General features: G+C 33.5%; 1 protein-coding gene across 1 annotated transcript in view; it reads right to left on the bottom strand.

The window, feature by feature from the left end:
* Positions 1 to 6,906: 6,906 nt before the first annotated feature.
* The window catches only part of LOC140439294 (uncharacterized), a 49,874-nt gene continuing 33,776 nt past the window's right edge, over positions 6,907 to 23,004 (bottom strand). The window contains exons 3-6 of the mRNA XM_072529116.1: positions 17,065 to 17,313; positions 16,642 to 16,825; positions 13,642 to 13,814; positions 6,907 to 7,288 (exon numbers count right to left, since the gene is read on the bottom strand). Coding sequence (XP_072385217.1) covers positions 7,091 to 7,288; positions 13,642 to 13,814; positions 16,642 to 16,825; positions 17,065 to 17,313 — 804 coding nt within the window. The 3' untranslated portion in view covers positions 6,907 to 7,090. The remainder of the gene's footprint in view (positions 7,289 to 13,641; positions 13,815 to 16,641; positions 16,826 to 17,064; positions 17,314 to 23,004) is intronic.

Below are 23,004 nucleotides of genomic sequence, written 5' to 3'. Positions count from 1 at the left end.
TGTTAAACCACACCCTTGCCTAAACAAGCAAATAACGAAAGTGTTCTGTAGGCATAAATTTTAAAATATGAGCGTTTTTATTCTTTTTTCATGGTATGGCAAACACCCTCCAATTGAGAAATGGTTTATGCCCACAAAAGAAAAGAAGAAGTGGCGAAAATTAGGGAGATCCTCATTTTCACAGATTTTTCACTCGGACGACTGAAATAAAAACATAGAGTGCAAGGTGCCAATTGCTTTTTTACGATTGCGTATGAACATGTGTCGCTAGAATACAAGCAAACAAAAAGGGTCGTCGTAAAGTTTTAAGGCTCTTTTTACGGCGTACGCAAATACGGAGGTTACGGCGAAATTTAAAGAATAAATCGCACAAAAGTTGACGATTTTACCTTCTTTAGGAATATTGCCAAAAAAACTGATTATTTCATATATATAAGAGGGTAAAAATACAAACATTTTAATAATAGTGTAATGTTTTATTAATTCTAATTTATTATTTATTTATTAAAGGTTCTATTTATAACACTCACAAATTTATTAAAATCTTTATTTGTACTATATATATATATATATATATATATATATATATATATATATATATATATATATATATATATATATTGATATGATATAGGAGAGTGAAAAATAGTGATTAAAAATAATTTATAAGTTATATACTAGATAATATTAGATATAAAAAGTATTTGGTTATTTTAATAAGTTATATACTAGAGAATTTTATAAAAATTATTTATGTGAGGGCATTTTTAAGAAATTAGCATATAAAAAGTATTTTTTTTATAATTATAATGTTGTAAATATATTTAAGTGAGCCATGTGATTAGGCAACCAGATTTACATACTCTCCAAGTGACATTTTAAATAATAATTAGGAATATAAAGTGGGGTTATAATAATATGTTAGTTTAAAATGTTTAATTTATATATAGTTACTGATTTAAGTGTATATTCTGATCTGAAAAGCCTAAATGTCAACAAAATTCTCGATAGAAAAGTAAGGAATTCTCTAGATCACCGGAGATGGCTTTGTTTGCGAAATGGACTGTTCCAGAAAATTCAGACATGTAGGAGATGGAACAAATCGAACATGATTTCTTACCAGATGGTTCTGGAAGATTGAAAAGGTATAAATACTCGGTGATTTGGATTCAAGATGTCCAGTTTTAGTATGAAAGTTAGTTAGAGTCAGTCAATCAGTTCAGTAAGTTCAAGATAGTCAGAAGGTCCAATTGTTCAATATAGTGAGTTAAATGAAGATTAAGAAACAGTATAAAGAAAATATTATTGAAGATTAAAAATTATATTATGTATAAATAGTGATTGGATAATGGAAGAAGTATTAATTGAATATTAAAATTATATAATATATTTGGTGATTGGATATTGGTATATTGAAAAGAAGAATAAACATAAATGCTGTTTGCTGGTTTGCTTGGTGGTTTATAAATGCTGGTGAAAAAAAATATCTTAAATTGGTGGAAGCTGATAATTGGAAAAAGAAATTTCACAAAAACAAGGATAACCGAAGCTGAGAAGAAGACATTGAGTGGTGATTATAATCTATATAGTGGAAAACAGTTCATTTAGGCATTCAGTGACAGAAAGGTACAAAATTTTGTTAATATAATTTAGTTAGTGTCATAACAATTTCAATTTTGAAGACAGTTTGTTTAAATTTTACATTGTCTATAGAATTTAATTAGTTTCATAAGAATTTCAATTTAAAGATAGTTTATTTTAAATTTACATTGGCTAGGTTAGATATATATGTGTGTTTCATAATAGATATAATAAAGATAATTTAAAAAAGTACTTACAAACTAATTCTTTGAGAACCGCGATAAAAACCCTATATATATATATATTAGTAAAAGACATTGCTCATCATTCACAAACAATACATCATAACAATATATATATATATATATATATATATATATATATATATATATATATATATATATATATATATATATATATATATATATATATATATACATATATATATATATATACATATATATATATATATATATATATATATATATATATATATATATATCTAATTTATTTTACACTTAATAATTATATAATTTATCTACATTTATAATTCGTGCGTTACAATTTAAACGCGGCGCGAATCTTCAAAATTAACTGTTCTTTACGACAGAATTTCTTCATTAAATATAAAATCCCGTTATTCGAGATTTGCCTCGATTTTCCATCGAATATATATATATATATATATATATATATATATATACATATATATATATATATATACATATATATATATATATATATATATATATATATATATATATATATATATATATATATATATCTAATTTATTTTACACTTAATAATTATATAATTTATCTACATTTATAATTCGTGCGTTACAATTTAAACGCGGCGCGAATCTTCAAAATTAACTGTTCTTTACGACAGAATTTCTTCATTAAATATAAAATCCCGTTATTCGAGATTTGCCTCGATTTTCCATCGAATACCCCAGAATGTCGCTCAGACTGATTTTATTTGGCCTACTTAGAAACCTCATGTCGTGGATGACTCATCATAATTCAGGCCTAGAGGTTTCTGGTAAACAAGCGCCGAAATGACTAGAACAAAAACAGAATTAGTCATAATATATTTACAGTTTTAAACGCCATAATTATCGTAACAATAGGTAATTTTAAATATTTTTGTAAATAAAAATTTTGTTTTGTAAATAGTCTTCAACTTCTTGCAATCACTTTTTTCTTGATCCTCTTCGTTTCTTTCTTCCTCCTTGATTATAATCTATCATTGCGTATATCACTGCTTTATCTCCTACTCGCCAGATGTGACCTAGCCTTCTAGTTCTAAGTTGATTCTTTTTGGTCACGATATCTTCTTTCAATACTTTCTTAATTCTGCTTCTGTATTCATTTTGATATGTTTTAATTGGTTAATACAATTACTAACCCTAAGTAGAATAACAAATTGTAAAAACAATCTTTATTTTCTAACACAAAGGACGTTTTTCGGCATATCTGTCATCATCAGCTATAAATGTAGGAGAAGCTAAATCAGAAATTGACAAGAATACAAAACTTTAAGAAATAACTTAATATACAGAAAATTATTTAATGTAAAAATTTTATACTTACCTAGTTTAAATAAAAGAAATTAGCTAGTTGTCAACGCCATAGTTGATAATTTTTAAAAAGGTCTCCAAAAGTCCAATTGATGAGAGAGCAGCTTTTGGGATGTGTCAGTATTGTCCTATCTACTATCAATCGGTATCAAAAATATTCGGCCATAAAATCGGCAATTATGATCTTTAAATGGGTATGGAAATTCATGTAAAATCCAACGGATTTTAGCGATATGTGAGACAACAAGCAAAGCTGTTTAAACCAGAAGTGCAGCTAGGTGGTTTTCGAAAGAGAATTTAGTTGTAAACTTATATAGGCAACCAACTTTACTTTTGAATTTTACAAGAGACTGGTAAATGGGTAAAAGTAGCAATTATTGGAAGTCTTCCTTCCGAAGGTTAAATATGGTGATGTAAGGTGTATGCCAAGATGAATATGGTACGGGGATTAACCTTTTTTCAAATTACTGTGTACTCCTGCGTATCTTCTTCTTCAGCGCGGAAAACTGCAGAGATGTTGTATTAAACCAGATTCTGAGGTTCTGAGGTTAACCAAGATGTTCTTTTTCTTTGTGGATCTCGTTTTCCAAGTATTTTTCCTTGCAGGATGGCTTGAAGGACAGAATATCTGGATTCATTTCGCATAATATGTCCGAAGAATTATAACTTTCGAGATTTGATATTGGTCAGTGCCTCTCGATTCTTATTCATTCTTCTGAGGACCTCCTCATTTGTGACCCGGTCAGTCCACGAGATATTAAGTATACTCAAATATAGCCATATCTCAAATGCTTCAAGTTTTCTGCACATATCTTCGTTTAAGGTCCACGATTAAACACCATAAAATATAAGTCCGGTAACAAAAGCGATCGAGCAAATATATCGCATAATTGAACTATGGCATTGAATTAACTTAAAGGTTTATGTTGATAGAAATGTAATGTATTTCAATATCAATTGATTTAATTCAAATTCTTTATGTTCTTTCTGACAAACATAGTTTGTGTAGAATTAATCATAAATATACATTGCTAAAAACTAAACACTAAACTAGACTAAACAAGACATGACATGAATTTAAAAGCTAAATGAAATACAGCTAATATCTAAGATCTAAAAAATTGTTTTTCACATAAAAATTGCGTAAGATTCCTCTTAAATACATTTATTGAACTGGTGGACTTTACAACTGTGGGCAAATGATTAAACACCTGTGGCCCGTATATCCTGGGCGATTTAAATTTATTGTTACCTTTTGAAAATGGAATATAAAGTTTATTACAATATCTAGTATTTAAATTATGCATATCACCACTCGTTTTAAACTGATGTAATTTATTAAAAATAAAAACACATAATTCAAAAATGTATAGACACGCCAATGTTAAAATTTTATATTTTTTAAAATATTCTCTACAACTAGTTAGTCGGGAGACACCAGCGACACAACGCAATATTTTCTTTTGTATGACGAAAATATCATTTACATAATCAGATGTACCCCAAAAACATATCCCGTATCTTAGCCTGGACTCCACGAGTGCATAATATATCATAATTAGCCGATTTTCCGTCAAAACATATTTTATATTTCTAATTAGATATTTAATGGAATTCAACTTCGAAACAACCGCTCCACAATGCAACTTCCCATCAAAAATTTAGTCAATAGTTATTCCCAAAAACTTGCATAACTACACTGTAGCTATTTGTATGTTGTTAAAAATAAACTGAAGATTTTCCAGGTATTTTTGTTTAATGTGAAAATGTATAACTTGCGTTTTTTCTGCATTAAGATGCAACGAGTTATCGTAAAACAAAAAAAAAAGAATATGGGAGTGAAGCTACAATAACTGCGAGTACAAACACCACCTCCAAGCTTGAAGTCGCCCAGAACACTGCCCTTCGCGTCATCACCGGTGCTCCAAAATCAACACCGATTACATCAATGGAAGCCCAGACCGGTATTGAACCAATACAATGCCGCAGAGAGCAACACGTGTTAACCTTCTGTTGCAGAGAGCAACACGTGTTAAGGCAAAGACGAATACTTCCACAAAAATGGGACGAATATAGACAAGCAGCCTCACGTCTTAAAACACAAACCACTCCGCTTACAGTAGCAAACCAAATCATGGAAAAATACCACATTGTCCTGTCGGAAGCCGCCCCCTTCCCAGCGCAAACCACACTGGCCCGCTGTCTACCAAACACAGAATTACTGCTTGAAAACCATAACGACCCGAAGCACTTATCGTCAGACATTGCCCTAAGGAAAGCCGCCGTAGAGACGATACACACCAAGTACCTAGCACATGAGTGGATCCACATATACTGCGATGGATCCTCGATGCCGGACTCGGGAAGAACAGGAGCAGGATACGTCTCAACGTTCTTCAAAGGCTCTATAGCTGTGGGTGCCCCTCTCACCAACTACGACGGCGAAATTGCTGCTATACACGAAGCTGCAAAAAATCTTGAGAATTTCCAACACCCCCAAAAAGTTTCCTTTTTCATCGACTGCCAAGCCGCAATCCTCGCCCTGTCGACAAATCGATAAACCGACTGTGCCAAAACAATATCTTGCCGCGTCCAACTATGGAACTTGATGGAAAAATGGTGGCTGATTACTCTACAATGGATCCCTAGTCATGTCAGTGTTGAAGCGGCGGATAAACTTGCAAAAGAATGCACTACTCTTCCACAGCCCCCTAGCTTCCAATCGTACACATCAGCAAAGTCCACCATTAGAAGAGGAATCAAAGCGAAGATAAAAGAGCAGCAAATACAAGCCGATGCTGGAAAATCTTGGGCCCACCTAATAGAGTCACCAATCCCTCGCAACTTGCCGAGACCCATTAGTGTAGCCGTGTTCAGAACAACTACGGGGCATGACTACCTGGCCTCCCATCTACATCGCATCGGCGTCCGCGAAAATGACAACTGTCCACTATGTGATCAGCCCCAGATGGATGCTGCTCACCTTCCAGAGTGCCCAGCCCTGAAAACAGACCCACCCGAGGAGGATGAAGATCGCCTACGAGAAACGGCTCGTCTATACTGGTCAGCGCGCCACCAAATGGCTAACATGCCAAGGGTGGGCGTTGGCTAGTAAGTAAGTAAGTAAGTTATCGCAAAACCAAGAATATAAAGATGAAAGAAAATCATTACATTGATGTTGTAGGATTACGTTTAATTTGTTAGATAGAATAATTGACGTATCATCCGCATATATAGTGAAATTTACCGCTCTGTCCATTTGTACGATGTCGTTAATGTAGATTACAAAGTGTAACAAGTAGTAAAAAGATTAGATCTACAACTGGTCACACAATCCTCGATCCTCATCTGCAGGCTTACATATTGTTGTCTATTCTTTAGAAATGATATAATCCACTGTAAAGAATTTCCTGTAATACCTATCTGGTTAAATGAGCATAAAATGCATGGACTGCCGTATTAGTAGATTTATTTTCTTGAAATCCATGTTGATTTATAGTAATGATATTATTGTTTTTTAGATAACCATTTAATCCCTTTCAATATCCATACTCAAATACCTTTGAAAATATATTGGGAATTGTTATAGGCCTATAATTGCTGACCAGTTTTGGATCTCCTTTTTTTAAAATGGGAACTACTACTACTAAACAATCCAAAACGATCTTCCCGGCAAAAATGTCATACGATATTATTATTGACACACTCAAAGAAATATGCAAAGAATTATAAATAACACAAGTGAAATAAAATATAAATTTTTTAAGCTATATAATAAATTAAACACAATTCACAAGAAAATAATATCTACATTGGATTATTCCTTAACTAGCATATATTTAAAAATCAACACATTGTGGTTCATACCCTAGTATTCTTTTATCAAATTCACGATTGCCTTTATCTTTTAATTCTACCCTTATAAGTTACTTCTTCTTTTGAAGGTTTTTGATTTCCTGTTTAGACAGTTTATATTTTACTGTATTGGCCAAAGGATTCTCTGCTTTCCGTTCCGTAATTTCTTGCTCGAGTTCTTCTGGAGTTAATTCTGTAATGGATTTACCGTGGCCGTAAAAGATCTCTTCTCTATAAATACGGTCTTTTAACCTATAGGTTCCATGGATCTAAAATAAATTTATATTATATTAATAAATAAGTAACCAAAAGTAATATAAAAAATTATAACTAAAATTCTACGACTACGTTTATTAAAATTACACAAATAATAAAAATTAAACAATTGTTTACGCCTATCTGTTGTAGCTTTATGTGGTGTATTACTCACATCTTTTTATTTTTTATCTTTTTTCAAACAATCGATATTTATGAGCTCCACAAATAGGTAGATTATCTTACAAGCAGTGTACAAACTTATTTTTGTGTCTTCATATACTGGTGCTTGTTTGTACTTTGCAAATCAAAGGTCTGTGACCAAAAAATTGTTCAAAATTTACTTAGTGGTTTTCATAGTGTTTCAACACTGATTTAGAAAAGAATAGTGAAAAAATTACATCAAGTACAGTTATCTCACAAAATGATATAATGAAGAGTAATTAGGAAAAACTAGCAGTATTTTCATGTCAGCACTTGTTCTTGCCATACCCCTTCCCATCCACTTGCTGACTCACTGTCCCTTCTTTCATGTCAGTTTTTATCTGTCGCGCTGCCCACTTTCCCGCCATTAACAAGCACTGAGTATCTGATGTGTGTAAGTACTAGTGCTTTAAAGTAGTGGCTGTTTTTTTGTGTTGTGAGGTTATTGTGTTGTGTAGACATTGGACAATGCCTACCAGAGGATGTATAAACTCGCCAGATTGCTTCTATTACATGTACGATAACTTCTTCTTTATGTGCCGTCTTCTACCGAAGGTTGACGACCATCAAATAGGTTTCTCTGTTTTGTGCCGCATGTAATATGTTCGCAGCTTCTGGTATTTGAAATCATTCTCTTAAGTTTCTCAGCCAGGTTTTCTTCTTTTTGCCCAAACCTCTTCTACCTTCAATCTTGCCTTACACGATAAGCTGTAGCAGACTGTACTTATCATTACGGAACACATGGCCCAGGTAACGTATGGTCCTAAAGTTTTGGGAAAAATTTCACCTGGTCTGATTGAGACGCAAAATGCATTTAACAAAGAAGGCCATGGAATTTAAATGTCATCAGTTATTGACATTTAATAAACAAAGCAGAATATTTTGGTTTGTGCTCTTCAAAATGTCTTATACAATTGATATTCGTCGAGGTGTTTATAATATGGTTGGGCGAATGTCGAAACGGGATATTGTTAATATTTATCGAGATCAAAACATAAGCAAATCGACAATTTATCGCACAATCAGAGAATGTGAAGAAGGAATACCATGTGTTAACTTGCGTAAAAGTGGCCGACCGCGGATTTTGAAACATATAAGAGAGGCAAGACTGATTAAAGCAGCTAAGAACAAAATTGGGGTCTCACAGCGAAAACTGGCCCGAAGATTTCATGTTGGAAAGACTACAGTATACAGGACCCTATCGAGTAACAATATTATCTACCGGAAAAGGTCCGAAATACACAGAGGATCAATTGGAGAGAATTCCGAGATGTTGCCGCGCGTTAAGGCGAGTGCATTTCGTCAACAAGTGATCGTGATGGACGATGAAAAATATTTTACTTTGTCCAACTCTGAGATGAAGGGTGACGATGGGTTTTACACGAACGATTACGAAAATGTACCTGATGAAATAAAATTCAAAAGTAAGAAAAAATTTGAGGACAAAATTTTGGTATGGTGTGCAATTTCTGAGGCTGGCTTTATCTCACAGCCCTAAGTTAAGACGCCGCATATATACAAAAATTAGAGAAATTGACGCCGAGGTCGTCCAAAGGATGATGCAACGTGTCAGGGGAATTATTAGGCAAATCGAAAATAATGGTCCCTTGTCTGTCATTTTAATTTTGATTTATAATAAGGATAGTTAAGTTAAATTGTTGAATAATTTAATGAAAATGTAAGATTATTGTGGCCAGAGTTATATGCTTTTGAAATTTTTCCCAAAACTTTAGGACCATACGTTATGACGCTTTCCTCCTTTTAACAGTTGTTAATTCCACCTCTTTATCCATTCGTCTTAATACCTCTGTGTTGGTCACTCTGTCTGTCCAAGGTATTCTCAGTATGCGTCGATACAGCCACATTTCTAGAGCCGCTAACTTCTTTATAGTTGCTGCTGTTAACGTTCACCCTTCAACTCCGTAAAGTAGCGTAGAGAGTACGTAGCATTTCGTGGCGCGCCATCGGAGGTTAACGCTTAGGTCGCGGTTGCTTAAGAGCTGTCTCATTTTGATGAATTTGGATCTTGCTATTTCAATTCTGATCTTAATCTCTACGTCTGGGTCCCACTTATAATTTACTGTATATCCCAGATATTTAAATCGGTGTACTCTTTCAATATGTTCGGCTTCAATATTCAGGTCGATATGTTGAATGTTCTTTTTACTGATAACCATAAATTTAGTTTTCTTTCTATTGATCTTCAGTCCAAATTGGTTGTCATCCAGCATCATCTGTAAATATTTGATGTTATCGGCCAGTATAACAGTATCATCTGCATATCAAAAATTACTTATTGGTACGTTATTAATCTTGATGCCCTCGTTGTACTCTCCCAATGCCTCTAGAAATATTTGTTCCATGTACAGGTTGAAAAGCAGTGGCGAAAGAATACAGCCCTATCTAACCCCTCTCGAAATGGTTACATTTGCACTCACCATATGTCCATTCTTCATGTGGGCTGTTTGAATCCAATATAGATTTTTTATAATCTGGATGTCCTTAGTGTCAAGTCCTGTAAGATGTTATAGTTCTATGAGTTTGCCATGTTTGATAGTATCGAATGCTTTCTCATAATCGATAAAACAGGCGTAAATATCTTTCTGTTAATCCAGACATTATTGAATCAAGACTTGTATTGCAAAGAGCGACTCTCGAGTTCCAAAACCGCATCTAAAACCGAACTGTGTTTTACTTATGCTGTGTTCTAATTTTGCTCGTATTCTGGAATGGATAATACGCAAGAATACTTTAAGAGTTGACTCATTAAACTGATAAGGCGATATTCACTACACGTCTTAGAATTCGATTTCTTGGGAAGGGGCACAAATGTACATTTCAACCAGTACGATGGAATTTGACCAGTATCGTATATCTTATTAAACTGTTCCAATATTACATTCAGGTTGTTCTCGTTAAAAACATTTAAAAATTCGACTGGTATTTCATCGCATCCTGTTGCTTTCTCATCTTTCGTTTGATCTATAGCTTTTATCACCTCACTTTTTAATATTTTTGGTCCATTTAGATCAAGAGTATTCGTATGAATATGACGATAATCCGTAAACAAATCGTTTATGTAATTTGCCCAAGTCTGCAACTGTTCTTTTTTATCTACAATAAGTTTGTTGTTCTTGTATATCAACCTACCAAACTTTTTTTTCTTGTAATTATAAGTAAACTCCTTGATTTTTTATGCATATTAAAACTATCGTGTCTTCGTTTTAGCTCTTTTATCTCTTGACATTTTTCTTGTAACCATTTCTCTTTGGATTCTTTTATCTTTCTGCTGACAGTTCTATCCAGTTATTTATATTGTTCGGGATTATTTTTATTTTTCCTCCTTCTGTCCATAAGGTGTGATATTTCATCTGTCATCCATTCGTTCTTCTTCCGCTCGTAGTCACCAATGACTTTTTTCGCACCGTTGCATATAGCGTCCCTTAAATTGATCCATACGTCTATAAAAAGCAACAAAGAAACGTATCCGATTTCATTGAAAAGATAGATTTCGCTTATTTTGGTATAAAGTTAGGTGATCAAGAACAGCTCTGGGTCCCACACAAAGTTTTTTCACTATGTGTTAAAGAACAAAGGTTTCTAGGTAAAAAGCAGTTCTTACAAAAATCATAATGATAATTTTTGTTCTTGCAACGTACGAACTTTCAATTTGAGAAAGAAAAAGGGTATTTCTTACCGATACCCCTTTTGGATGATATACATGATGATCACGAGCCATCGAATTAGCAAGGTGATAGTGAACTAGTCACAGCATGAAAATATGACACTACCAGCACTAACATTAAAACCAGTACCGCCCACACAACTATCAAAATCCAAATGAAAATGACTCGAGATCTAACTAGTCACAACATGAAAATATGAGAGAGAGAGAGAGAGTAATAAAAAAATATACGAAAGGTTGATTCGTGACAAAAACCAAAATATACAAAAATGAGTTTGGAGTTGTGCATGATAAATTACCAAATGGATAATTGTTTTATAATAATTAATTGTTGCCTTTTAGTTTTTATTATTTCTTTGGGTCCCGGACAATTGCCCGAAAACAGTTTCCCGAAAGACAATTCCCCGAAAGCAATTCCCCGAATGGACAATTCCCCGACAGCAATTTCCCGAATGGACAATTTCCCGAATGGACAATTGCCCGAATAGATAAATGGCAGAAAAACAATTGACCGAAAAATATATATTTAAATAGTTATTTTAGAATTCAATTTTAGAATTCTTTTGAATGTTTTAAAAACGCATGACAATAAAGTAATTTGTCGATATGAACCCGGATGATCTTTTATTTTTTTCCGGTTTAGAAATAATATAACAAAGTAATCATTAAATTTGTAAGAAAGTATTGCAGTTGGTAAAATACAGTTATAAATATGCAGCAGTAATCTTTTGGCCAGCATACCCCAACATTCCCCAATATACGAAATCTGATCTGGACCTGGGGCTGTATTTTTGGATCTTAATAGTATATTCCAGTTCGGTTGATGTTATTTCTTTTAGTAAATAATGTTTTTCTTTAAGTGTACCTGAGTGAGGTATATGTTTGTCAACAAAAGGTGAACATAGCTTCTGCAACTGAAGGGGGAGCATGTTTAATGTTTATGTTTTTGTTGTTCAATTTTTTTATTATCTTCCATATTTGAGTTAATAATGAGCATATGGAGTTAAGACTGGAACTGTGCTTCTGGATTTCTGTTTAAACATTATTTTAGTTGTAGGTTTTATCTTTTTATATTCGAGAAAGTTATTCAGAGTGACCATAAAAACTCAGAACTTTAGTGTTGCAATGCAATTAGCAAGGGATCATTGCCCTAAATTATTGCGGAGAATAGCACAACGTTTATCGTATTAGTATATAGGAAATACATATAAAGATCAAATATATATTACAATAATAAATTAATTAACGATATTACAGTATTATTATATAGAAAATACATGTAAAGCAATAACTATTTAAATTTATTTTTCGACCAATGCTCTTTTCGGGCAATTGTGTTTCTGCCAATTGTCTATTCGGGCAATTATCCCAGATCTATTTCTTGGTGTTAGTTTTTTAATCCACGAAGATTTTAGGAAATCTTGAGTCGCCGGCCCTTACAGGCTTACTGCCTTACACTAGCTGGTGTAACCATTGTACATTCGAATCTCTGAAGTTTTTTTTATCAACCTCAATCCATTGCAGAGGGGAAAATACACCCTCCCTATATAATCATACCTTAGATAGTAAAGAAAGGAACGCCTTTGTTAAAGCTATACCACATGAAAGACGCTCCATAATTCTATGGAGTAACGAGCACCCAGGGGATATGTATTTACATGTATATACATATAGTCAACATCAAATTAAGGACTTATATTCCCCCCGAGGTGACAATATCTAAACAGTTGAATTTTTTTATTATGTAGAACTTTAATATCTACGATACAATCTCATATAAAAGCTCTAAAAGAACAGTAGCCTGCAGATATCTTCAGTTTATTTTTAATCAAGGATCTTACTTGATTTTTCCTATCTTTTGCTTGTCGTTTAATTAATGAAATACTCAGTGTATATGTAGCGAGGTCATTGTTTATATTTTTGACGTACTTTAAGTGCGTTTGATGAGTATTTATATTAATTGTACCCATAAACTGAAAAAAGAATCGGTCTTGGACAGAGTAAAAAAACTGAGAATAACTTTTAGAAGTCAGCTGCCTTTATGCCTGAAAAAACACATGATTGATCAATGCGTTCTACCAGTGTTTATGTACGAAGCAGAAACACTTATCTTAACAACAACTTCATTTACCAAATTAAGAACACAGAAGATTCTACGTAAGGAATAACTCTGTGAGACAAAGTAAAAAACGAAGAGATCAAATAAAGATCCAAGGTGACTGAAATAATCGAAAGGATAACCCGACTAAAATGGAGATGGCCAGGATACACAGTTAGAATGAGAATTGGGCGATAAACAAAGAGAATGTTAGAATGGAGACTGGTAATTTAAGAGGGCTAAATAAAAACTGGATGAGAAAGACGCAAGAGATATGAGGTTGGAAACACGCGGAAGAGGTTTATGTTCAATAGTGGGCTTTCAAGACTCAATAGTAATACTCAGTTTGTTTGTGCTAATTAAGGTTATTTAATACTTACTTTATCCCAAATAGTAAGATTGAATCCAAAGTTTACATGGAAATACTGGTGGTGATTATCATGGAAAATTGCATCTGGTTGCCAGGGCTGCCACCATTTTGCTTTAAAATTGATTCCAGAATGGTCGATGAGTCCATGGTAGTAACTGTATAAAGCCATTATATAATAAGGAACTGAAAAAATATATAGTACCTGTATAAAATTTTATGTCTACTAATTATAATGGTTTTTGTTTATTTAAAAAAAAAGTACAAAAGAAATTAAGTCTGTGAGTAAAGTAGTAACACTGGGCCTTTACTCAAACTACATCACTGGGATCCTGTTTTTCTTATTAGTCCACTTTCCTAAATATGAGAAATCTCCAGAAAAAGAACCAGTGGTGCAAAGTTTGAATGCACTTATGAGGTTTATTCGTAGGTCCAGGATGGAAGAACATGGTACCGAATTTGATTATATTTAGGTCTTAGGTTCCTATGAATCGATATTTTAAGCAAAGGTGTATATGGTCTTAGTCCATCCACAGAAAATAGACGATACAGTTTTTTTATCAAGATCATTATTATATGTTCTGGTAGTCAAATCAGTACACTACTTAAGTGTGGAGCAGAATGAATGGGCCGATGTTGTTATTAGGCAGCGTTTATCCACTATATCTCTGGGGCTGAGCTAGTTATTGGAGTGTCCTTCAGCTTCTATTAATTAGGTTCCAGTAGACGTACTGAAACTATGAGATAAATTGAGTTCTTCTGGATAGTTTCTTGGATTTTTGTTAGGTTATTGGGTATTTTTAGATTTAGATGCCTTTCAAATATACTCGTACTGATAGATTCATTTATGGATGCAATTTTGGCAGTAGCCTAACACACGTCAAAATAAAAGCAGAACAATAGTTCTATTAAAAAATCTTAAATTTTACTTACATAAAACCATATATCAGTTTGAGTTAAAATAGTTTAAAATTGAAGTTTTAGATATTCCTTACTAATATAAAACACATTTTTTAATAAATTTTCAATAATTTCACTTTTAAATTCAGTTGTGGGAAGATCCTTTAAGTTATCAGTCAATTTGTTATAAAATTAATTGCCCAATACCCTGATCGAGTTTCACACCTTTTTAGCCTCCAGTAAGCTGGAACATGATCACGAATATGTCTAGTATTATGATCGTGCACCTCTTCATGGGTGCCAAAGCACCCTTGTTTCTCTTAACAAACATAAAGTTCTCATAAATATACAAGAAGGTCACAGTAAGGATTCTTAGAGTTCCACAGGCCAATCTGAAATTGTCCCTAAACCCAAGCCCTGCAAGAAATCTTATAGCCTTACGTTGTAAACCAAAGACTCTCGGAATTTCTGCCGAATGCGCCCAGACCAAGATTGCATATGTCAAATAAGAGTGAAAAATCACATAATAAGCTGTTCGTAAGACCGTGTGTGAAACGTCCGATGCTAGATTTCTGAGAACTTATAAGTTCTTTGATAGTATTTTACTCAGATAGCCAATATATTGACCTGATTGAAACGTGGAGTCCAAGTGTAACCCAATTAACTTCACACTTGTCACATCTGAATTTTCACCTGGTGCGTCGTAGACGAAGAGTGTGTATGTAGCGTTTGATTCAGCCTTGTAAGGTCATTAATATATATTAGAAATAGTATGGGTCCAAGGATGTAGCCGTTAGGAACACGAATAATAATATCTTACTATTAGAATACTAAAAGAGAAATCAAACGATTTCTACTTAGCGAAACCGAATTCAAATCTTAACCACTGTGTTTCCTAAAATTTGCGAAACAAACAGCTGGATGAATTACTCGGCAAGGGAATCTAAAATTGCATTCCACAAGCCGTTCATCCTAGTCAAAATTCGTAGTGAATTCAGTTTCTCGTACTTCCAACGAAGTAAATAACAAAACAGAATGACGGTATTAGATTTTTGTTTTGATACAGTGCAGCAACAACCGTTGATACGTATTTCGACCTCCTTAAGTCTCTTCAGAACGGTATAGTCACTGCTCTGAACCAAAACAAAAATCTTTCCCATCCTAGACAATAGTTATTAAAATAACTATATACGGACGTAACTACGCCATCTAAAAACAAAAAGAGAAATCAAACGATTTCTGCTTAGCGAAACCCAGTTGCTGCACTGTATCAAAACAAAAATCTAATACCGTCATTCTGCAATAACAATACTCTTCCCTCAAAACACTTTAGACACTCTCACAGATTGTACCCTGTTCTTGAAGTATGATTTAGTACCTCTCTAGTTTTTTAAGGAGTATCTCATGGTCCATACAATCGAACACCCCTCTCAAGTCACAAAACAAAGCAGTGCTAAATTGCATCCTATGAAAGGATTCCAAGATGCGGGACACTAGGTCAAGAATTCCAAGAGTTGTGCTTATTTCCTTTCTGAAAGCGAACTGTGATCCCAAGAAATAATTGTTACTTTCGAATAACTTTGCAAAGCCATTTTCCAAAAGCCTTTTCTACTATTTAGAGACGACTGGGAGCAATGCAACAACCATATAATTCTCAGGGACGTCAATTTCCCGTTTTCTTAAAATATGGTGCTATATTAGTCCTTTTTAGAACTGAGGGAAATATATTCTCTTCAAAGCATTGATTGATTAAGTATGTAAGAGCGTTTATAACAATATTTTTTTAACATCTTACATTTTTTAAGACGGAAAGTATTACATCCCTTAAAAAATGTAATCCTTTATAGCTGACCGATTGTTTTAACAATTATAATGTTAGTTAGTCAAATTATGTAACTTAAGGCTCATCTGACTCATTCCAACTACTATATGGACGTAATTAATAACCACATTTTTAATTTAACAGTCAAAATTTGACCCTTTTGTTTTCATTTCTAAGTGGTTATACTTTTAGGGTTTTCACTGATGCTGATCTGATAGGATTGAAAACGTTCTTAAAAGTTAGAGAGAGAACAAATAAACTATTTTACGTATTATTTAAAAAAATACTTACGCCAATGTACAGGGAAGGTGAATAAAGGAGCCATTAATAGTAACTGAATGTTTAAAGATTCTACTGGATGGATAGCCGTTACCGAAAACGCAGTGGGTTGCTTGTATCTGTGGTGCATCTTATGAAAGGTTTTGTACAGCCAAGGAAAATGATATATTCGGTGTATCCAATATGTAGGATAATCCTAAAATCAATAAAAATTAAAATTTATTCAGTAAGGTAGAAGACGTACCTATAGCTGAGACAGAGCTCGTTAAAGCCCTAATAATAAAATTGGCACTACAAATGTCTATTCATTGTTACACGACTGAAGTGTTGTTTTATTGTTACAAATTACGCACATGTTCACTAGAAACCACTACAAGCTATGATAATGATGATGATTCATAGAAAATCATGTAAAATATTTAAAACTTTACTTACCATGGCAATGTATATCACAGGAAATTGCAAGAAGAACCACCACCAACCACATTCATCAAATTTGTAATAGATTGTAGAGTATCCATCATTGGAGACGTACGTCGCAAACAGTGATGTCACCAACATATTAAGAGTTAGAGAAATTGTCCCTAACATGATTTCGTGCCTTTCCAAATCTGGACTCAACCATCTGGTAGGTTGACATTTCCACTCTTCAGGTTTATTCCGCTGCCGTACGTAGTAGTACCACTAAAATAAAAGCAAAACGTGAAATAAATATTATTTTATGTATATTTAAATATTTAAATACAGTAAAACCTCCCTTAACCGAAACCTTTTTAACCGAAACCTTGTTTAACCAAAACAGCTGAGTTTCAATAATTTCGACAATAAAAAGTAAATTTTTATCGCAAGACGTAAACAATTCCATTAATTTCACTCACCGATTGATGCCTATGTGTGTTGGGAAATCAAAAAAACCAAGAGCTCTAAAAGATATTTCCGAAAAAGTACTTCCAGCTTTTTATAGAGGCCAAAAAAGCTCATGGATGTCGACCACTTTATTTTCAGAATGGTTCGAACATGAATTCGTCCAAGTGTAAAATTTTTGCCACTCAATGTCACGAACTTAATTCAGCCGTTAGACCAGGGAGTAATAGAGACATTCAACAGACATAGAGGAACATTCTTAAGACATGTGTTATCACAGAAGACAAATGAATCCAAAAGTGTCGATTGTCAAATCTTTAACAATGAAACATATTGTTTATTGGTATGCTGAGTCGTGGGCCAAGATCAAATCTTCAAATGCTGGAACAAACTTTGTGATGGGATTTTGATTGACGATCCTGAAGAAGAAAATGGTAAAGAAACGACAGAAAAAATTAAAACTTTAATAAAAATTTTTGCCGGATGTGAAGAAATTAACCAAGAAGAGATACGTGAGTGGTTAGCAGCTAATGACTCAGAAAGTGAATTCATCGACCAGGACATCATTGATATGGTTCTTCATTTAGACAACCTGAGCGTATCAGACGACGAAGATGACGACCCAACAGACAACAGGCAGCACGAGACCGCCGACTCTCGCTGCCTTCAATGATTTTCAATGCCGTAGAGGTAAGAACTTTATACAGTAGGCCTAATTAGTTAGGGGCACGACTAGGTTCTTAATTTTTGTTGTCTTTGCATAAAGTTTTGTCCTTTTCATATTGCTTTACGTTTCGTCGAACAATCGAATGAGGCAAACTCATGATGTTCTGCAAATGAACGATAAAGAGATATAGCTGCAAAACATCGTTGTCAAACAAAAACGCAAAAAAAAGTAGAAGATTTCTTTAAAAAACATGTTAAACTTGTTCATTTTCCTTAATTTCCCCGAAACGACCTCCCCCCCAAATATTTCGGTTAACGGAGGTTTTACTGTAAGTTCATTCAATTGATTGCAATAAGAAATACACTTGTAAGCAATACATTAGTTTTGACGTTTTGATTTACAATGCGGAAATGGTTTTCAAAAAACCTTTAAAATAAAAATTATCAACCTACTTAATACTTTGAAGGACACTTGCGTCTGTAGCCGTCAAAGCGAAGTTCACTGTATGACATGACGGCTGTAGCCGTCCAAAACTTAACGGTCGTTGTAGACACTACCGCTACAGTGGCACAAATAAGAAAAACCTCCCTTGAAGAAATTGATAATAAACCCCTTATTGTGTCTCCAATACTGTTGAATACTGTTGCGGTATTGTCGACATAAGAGAAGACCTCTGTATTTCCCATTCTGAATCTCTTATGTTTTGTTTTTCGCATTCATCAATTGCATAGGTCTTAAATGAACATATACAAAACTTGTTTGCCGAATTTGTAGCACATACTGTGCTTAAAAGTAGGTTTTAAAGATATTACTGATATTTCTTGTCTGATATGCATACTAATGTGGCTAAAAAATGAACTCCACATTAGATGCAATAAATATTACAGAACCACCAAAAAACCAATGATATCAATTTTTCGACGTCAGTATTATTCGCAACCTCTCTGATAAATGTAAAAAGTCAATTTTTAATGCATTCTTCTTCAGCTGTGCTTTCGAATTCCCTTCGGTGAGTCAGCCCTTTATAAATAATGCCCCTCGGCAAGCACTAACCAAAATAAAACTCAGGAAATCCACATTTTCACATTACTGTAAGTGATTCAATTAATTCCCCCAAAATAAAAACCAATTATCAGCAATACAAAGATTATCTCATGAATAATAAACAGGAATACATAGCCGCGCTCGATGGGGGAAAGTTTGTAAAGTAATATTCATTTAGAATAATTTACGGGTCAATTAGATGTGTAGTTAATTACGGTATATTGGTTTTTATGCTATGTTACGATACTTTACACCGTGTGTATTCATTTTCGACTCAAGTACAGCGCAAAGTTAGCATAAAATCTACGAAGATAACTCCTTCTTCTTCTTCAAGTGCCCTCTCCGCTACGGAGTTTGGCAATCATCATTGCTATTTGTATCTTTAAGGCTGTTGCTCTAAATAATTGGTTATATGTGAACTGGAACCAGTCTCTTAAATTGCGCAGCCAAGATATACGTCGTCTCTCCACGTTTTGTTTGCCCAGAATCTTTCCTTGGATAATTAACTGGAGCAATCGGTACTTTTTTCCTCTCATGACATGACCAAAATATTCCAACTTTCTTCTCTTGATGGTGATCAACAGCTCCCGTTCTTTGTTCATTCTTCGAAGAACTTCACTAGTTGTTACTTTGTCTGTCCGAGGTACTTTCTCGGAAGGTATTTTCTGCGGAAGATAACTCCGCATCAAGGAAATTTAGCTCTGATCCATGTTTAATCTGATCAAAGTTCATTGGTCAAGTGATCAATGAAAACAATTTCAATGAGATTTTATATTTTAATCTCTTTTCATTCTCTTTAGTACTTGGGCTGAACTCAATGTTGCTCAACTCCTTATTTCCTTTGTCTGCAGTCACTAGGTGACAAAGGAATACATATCATCCATTCCATCTGTGTCGCTGTTTGGAATTCGGGAAGTTGCTATCAGGAATCCACCTTATATAGTCGAATGCCTTGAGTACCGCAAGGCATTCGAGTGTTTAAGGTGAATACATCTTTGGTCCATTTTTATAGAGATGGCTGCACCGATTTAGCTGGTGATACTTAACAAATACCTCTACCAGTCCAATATGGTAACAGTATAATAAGATTAGAAACTCACAAGCCAATTCATAGCAAGGAGAGGAGTTAGACAAGGACGCAACTTTTCACCTGATTTATTTAATATTTATGGTGAACATGTCATGAGGACAACTTTAGAATGACGGGTCTATGAAGCATCGGTAAATTAACAACTAGATCTCTTGCGAATTGAGTTGGAAAGTATTGAAGTTGGCTTTAAAATTAATAATATAGGACGGAAATATTGATAGACAGATTCAACACTATTCAGCTGAGTAACCACAGCTGAGTAACTTATCACTCACGACAGTATTTGAGTTCTGGAATCCCATATAAAATACATACCTCCTGTACAAAAAATGGTGTACAAATGTGAAATTATTAATATAATTTGAGATCATTCTCGGTATTTATAGTTCACAAGTCACTCCCGGTATTTATAGACTTTCACTCGTGATATTCAGTCGCGGTTGTTTCTCGTATGGGGGAGCTGTCTTTAGCGGTTTTTACACGCGTGTCTCGCGGTACTAACACTAAGATCGAAGAGATAGAGCACATTTGTGTCTGTTGTCTATACGATTTAAAAACCAAGAGGATTTGCGGTATTTTTCGCGTAACTACCAGAGAGAGAGAGAGAGAGAGAGAGAGAGAGAGAGAGTGCGTCTCTTGCGGTAGTCAACAGTCGAGAGAGAGAGTCTTTTCCCTTTTATTTCAAAACTGTTTGTATGTCTAAAGGAGTGGGTTTGAAGTGGAATTTTTACTAAAGTTTGGAGCAGGTTAATGATTTTAAAATTGAGGTGGAGAGTAATAGGAACTATTACAGCGAAAAATATAACATGGTTTTTCGCATGTGAAAAATTGAACACGTCTTATTGATGAAATAGATTAGATAGATAGATAGATAGCTAAAAACAAAAATTGAGCTCTATTCTGCCGAATTTTAATCATTTTACGATTGTTTTTAAATTGTATTTTATTACAAATGGTACAATTTTTTTTTCGTCAAATCACATGTCTATAAGTGTGATGCTATTTAATAATAAAAATTCATTTTTTCTCTAAACTAGCATTACTTTCATTTTTGATGTCTTTTCATCCTTATTTGTTTTCTTAACAAATAGGCAACAATTGCTGAAGTACTTTAAAGAAGATACTATTATATATAACGTACTTTTTTTATACGTTATATTTCAAAAATATAAACGATTTATTGACGTGACAACGTCTTAAATTAGGTTGTGGCTCGGAGTCATTTAAGAAAAAGTGTAACGCCCGCTCACGTCTGTTACAGTGAGTCGCCGAACGAGAGAGAGGCCCGCCGGACCGGCGAATGCCTTGCGTCTCTCTCCCACTCAAACATGATCGGTCCGCTGCGCGCGGCACTAGAGAATTAGGCGCGTTGAATCGCTAAAGTTGAAAATCGTTGAAAGTATCGTCAGCTGTGTCTGTAGTGAAAATGTGGAGTGCTTAAATTCGTCATTTACAACAACTACAACAATAAAGGTAAATAATTGTACACTAATATTTCATTATCGTAAACTATGATTGATTGATTAATTGTTAGATTGACACAAAAGTTGAGAAACTGAGTTTATAGGTTATGTCATACTATTGACAAATGTTGATAGTGTTAAGTAAATTATTAGTTTAAATCACTCTGCAATCAATCGTAATTCAGTCGATTGAGAAGAAACAGCGCGTATTGCTAGTCAAACATTTAAAATAACAAATTATAACTTCTAACCTGTCAAAACAGGGCGACCAAACAAACGAACTAAACCGACCAATCACCACGCGCGGAGTTAGAATTTAACTGTGTTTAGCAAGAATTTCAAATTCCAATTTTAGTAAATGTTTTAATTTTCAACTTTACCATTTACATTTACAAATTTTAATTAATTTCAAATTTATTTAGCAAAAATTTGAACCTTCGATCTGAATAAGTGTTTTGATTTTCAAATTGATTCTTTAAAATTAAAAATATTAAAATATATATAATCAGAAGTGAACGTCACATAACATTATCTGTACTTATTATTATTTAATATGTAGGCAAATACATGTGACCATACTTGGTAGACACAATTGGAAATAGTAATTTTTTATAACTGAAAAAAATAAATATATAAAATACTGGTAGCAAACAATAACTTCAATGATCGATATCTCCGCAACTAATTGATATATCGAAAAAATTTTCAAATAAATTTTGTAGAAAATAATAAGATCAATAATATAATATAAAATAAATAATATATAAAATAATATATAAAAATATAATATATAAAACATAAATAATATATAAAATAATAATATAATAATATATAATATATAAATTAAATTATAAAAAGACGTTGTCACGTAAAATCTTCGCCCGTAAAACCGACTTTACAGGCAACCGATTTTTTTTTTTTGCTGAAAGTACTCAGAAGAAGCTACTAATACAACGAATTTTTTTCAAACATTATATTTCAAAAATATAAATGATCTTACTTTAATATAAATGATCTGTAAATAAATTAATATTTCCCAAAGTTTTAATTAAATCCACTTGGGAAACAATTTATAAAAATTACTTCTTCTTCTCATGGCGCCGTGTCCTTTCGAAGGTTGGCGATCCAAATGGCAATTGTAGTTTTGGAAAATGCTGCGCGAAAGATTTCAGCGGATGAGCGGTCGAACCATCTCCTTAGGTCCTTCAGCCACGAGTTCTGGCGTCTTCCTACTGATCTTTTGCCTT

This window comes from Diabrotica undecimpunctata, chromosome 4 (assembly GCF_040954645.1).
Source record: "Diabrotica undecimpunctata isolate CICGRU chromosome 4, icDiaUnde3, whole genome shotgun sequence".
Taxonomy (NCBI): domain Eukaryota; kingdom Metazoa; phylum Arthropoda; class Insecta; order Coleoptera; family Chrysomelidae; genus Diabrotica; species Diabrotica undecimpunctata.
Note: the sequence above shows the minus strand (reverse complement) of the source record. Positions and strands in the feature narration are given on the sequence as shown.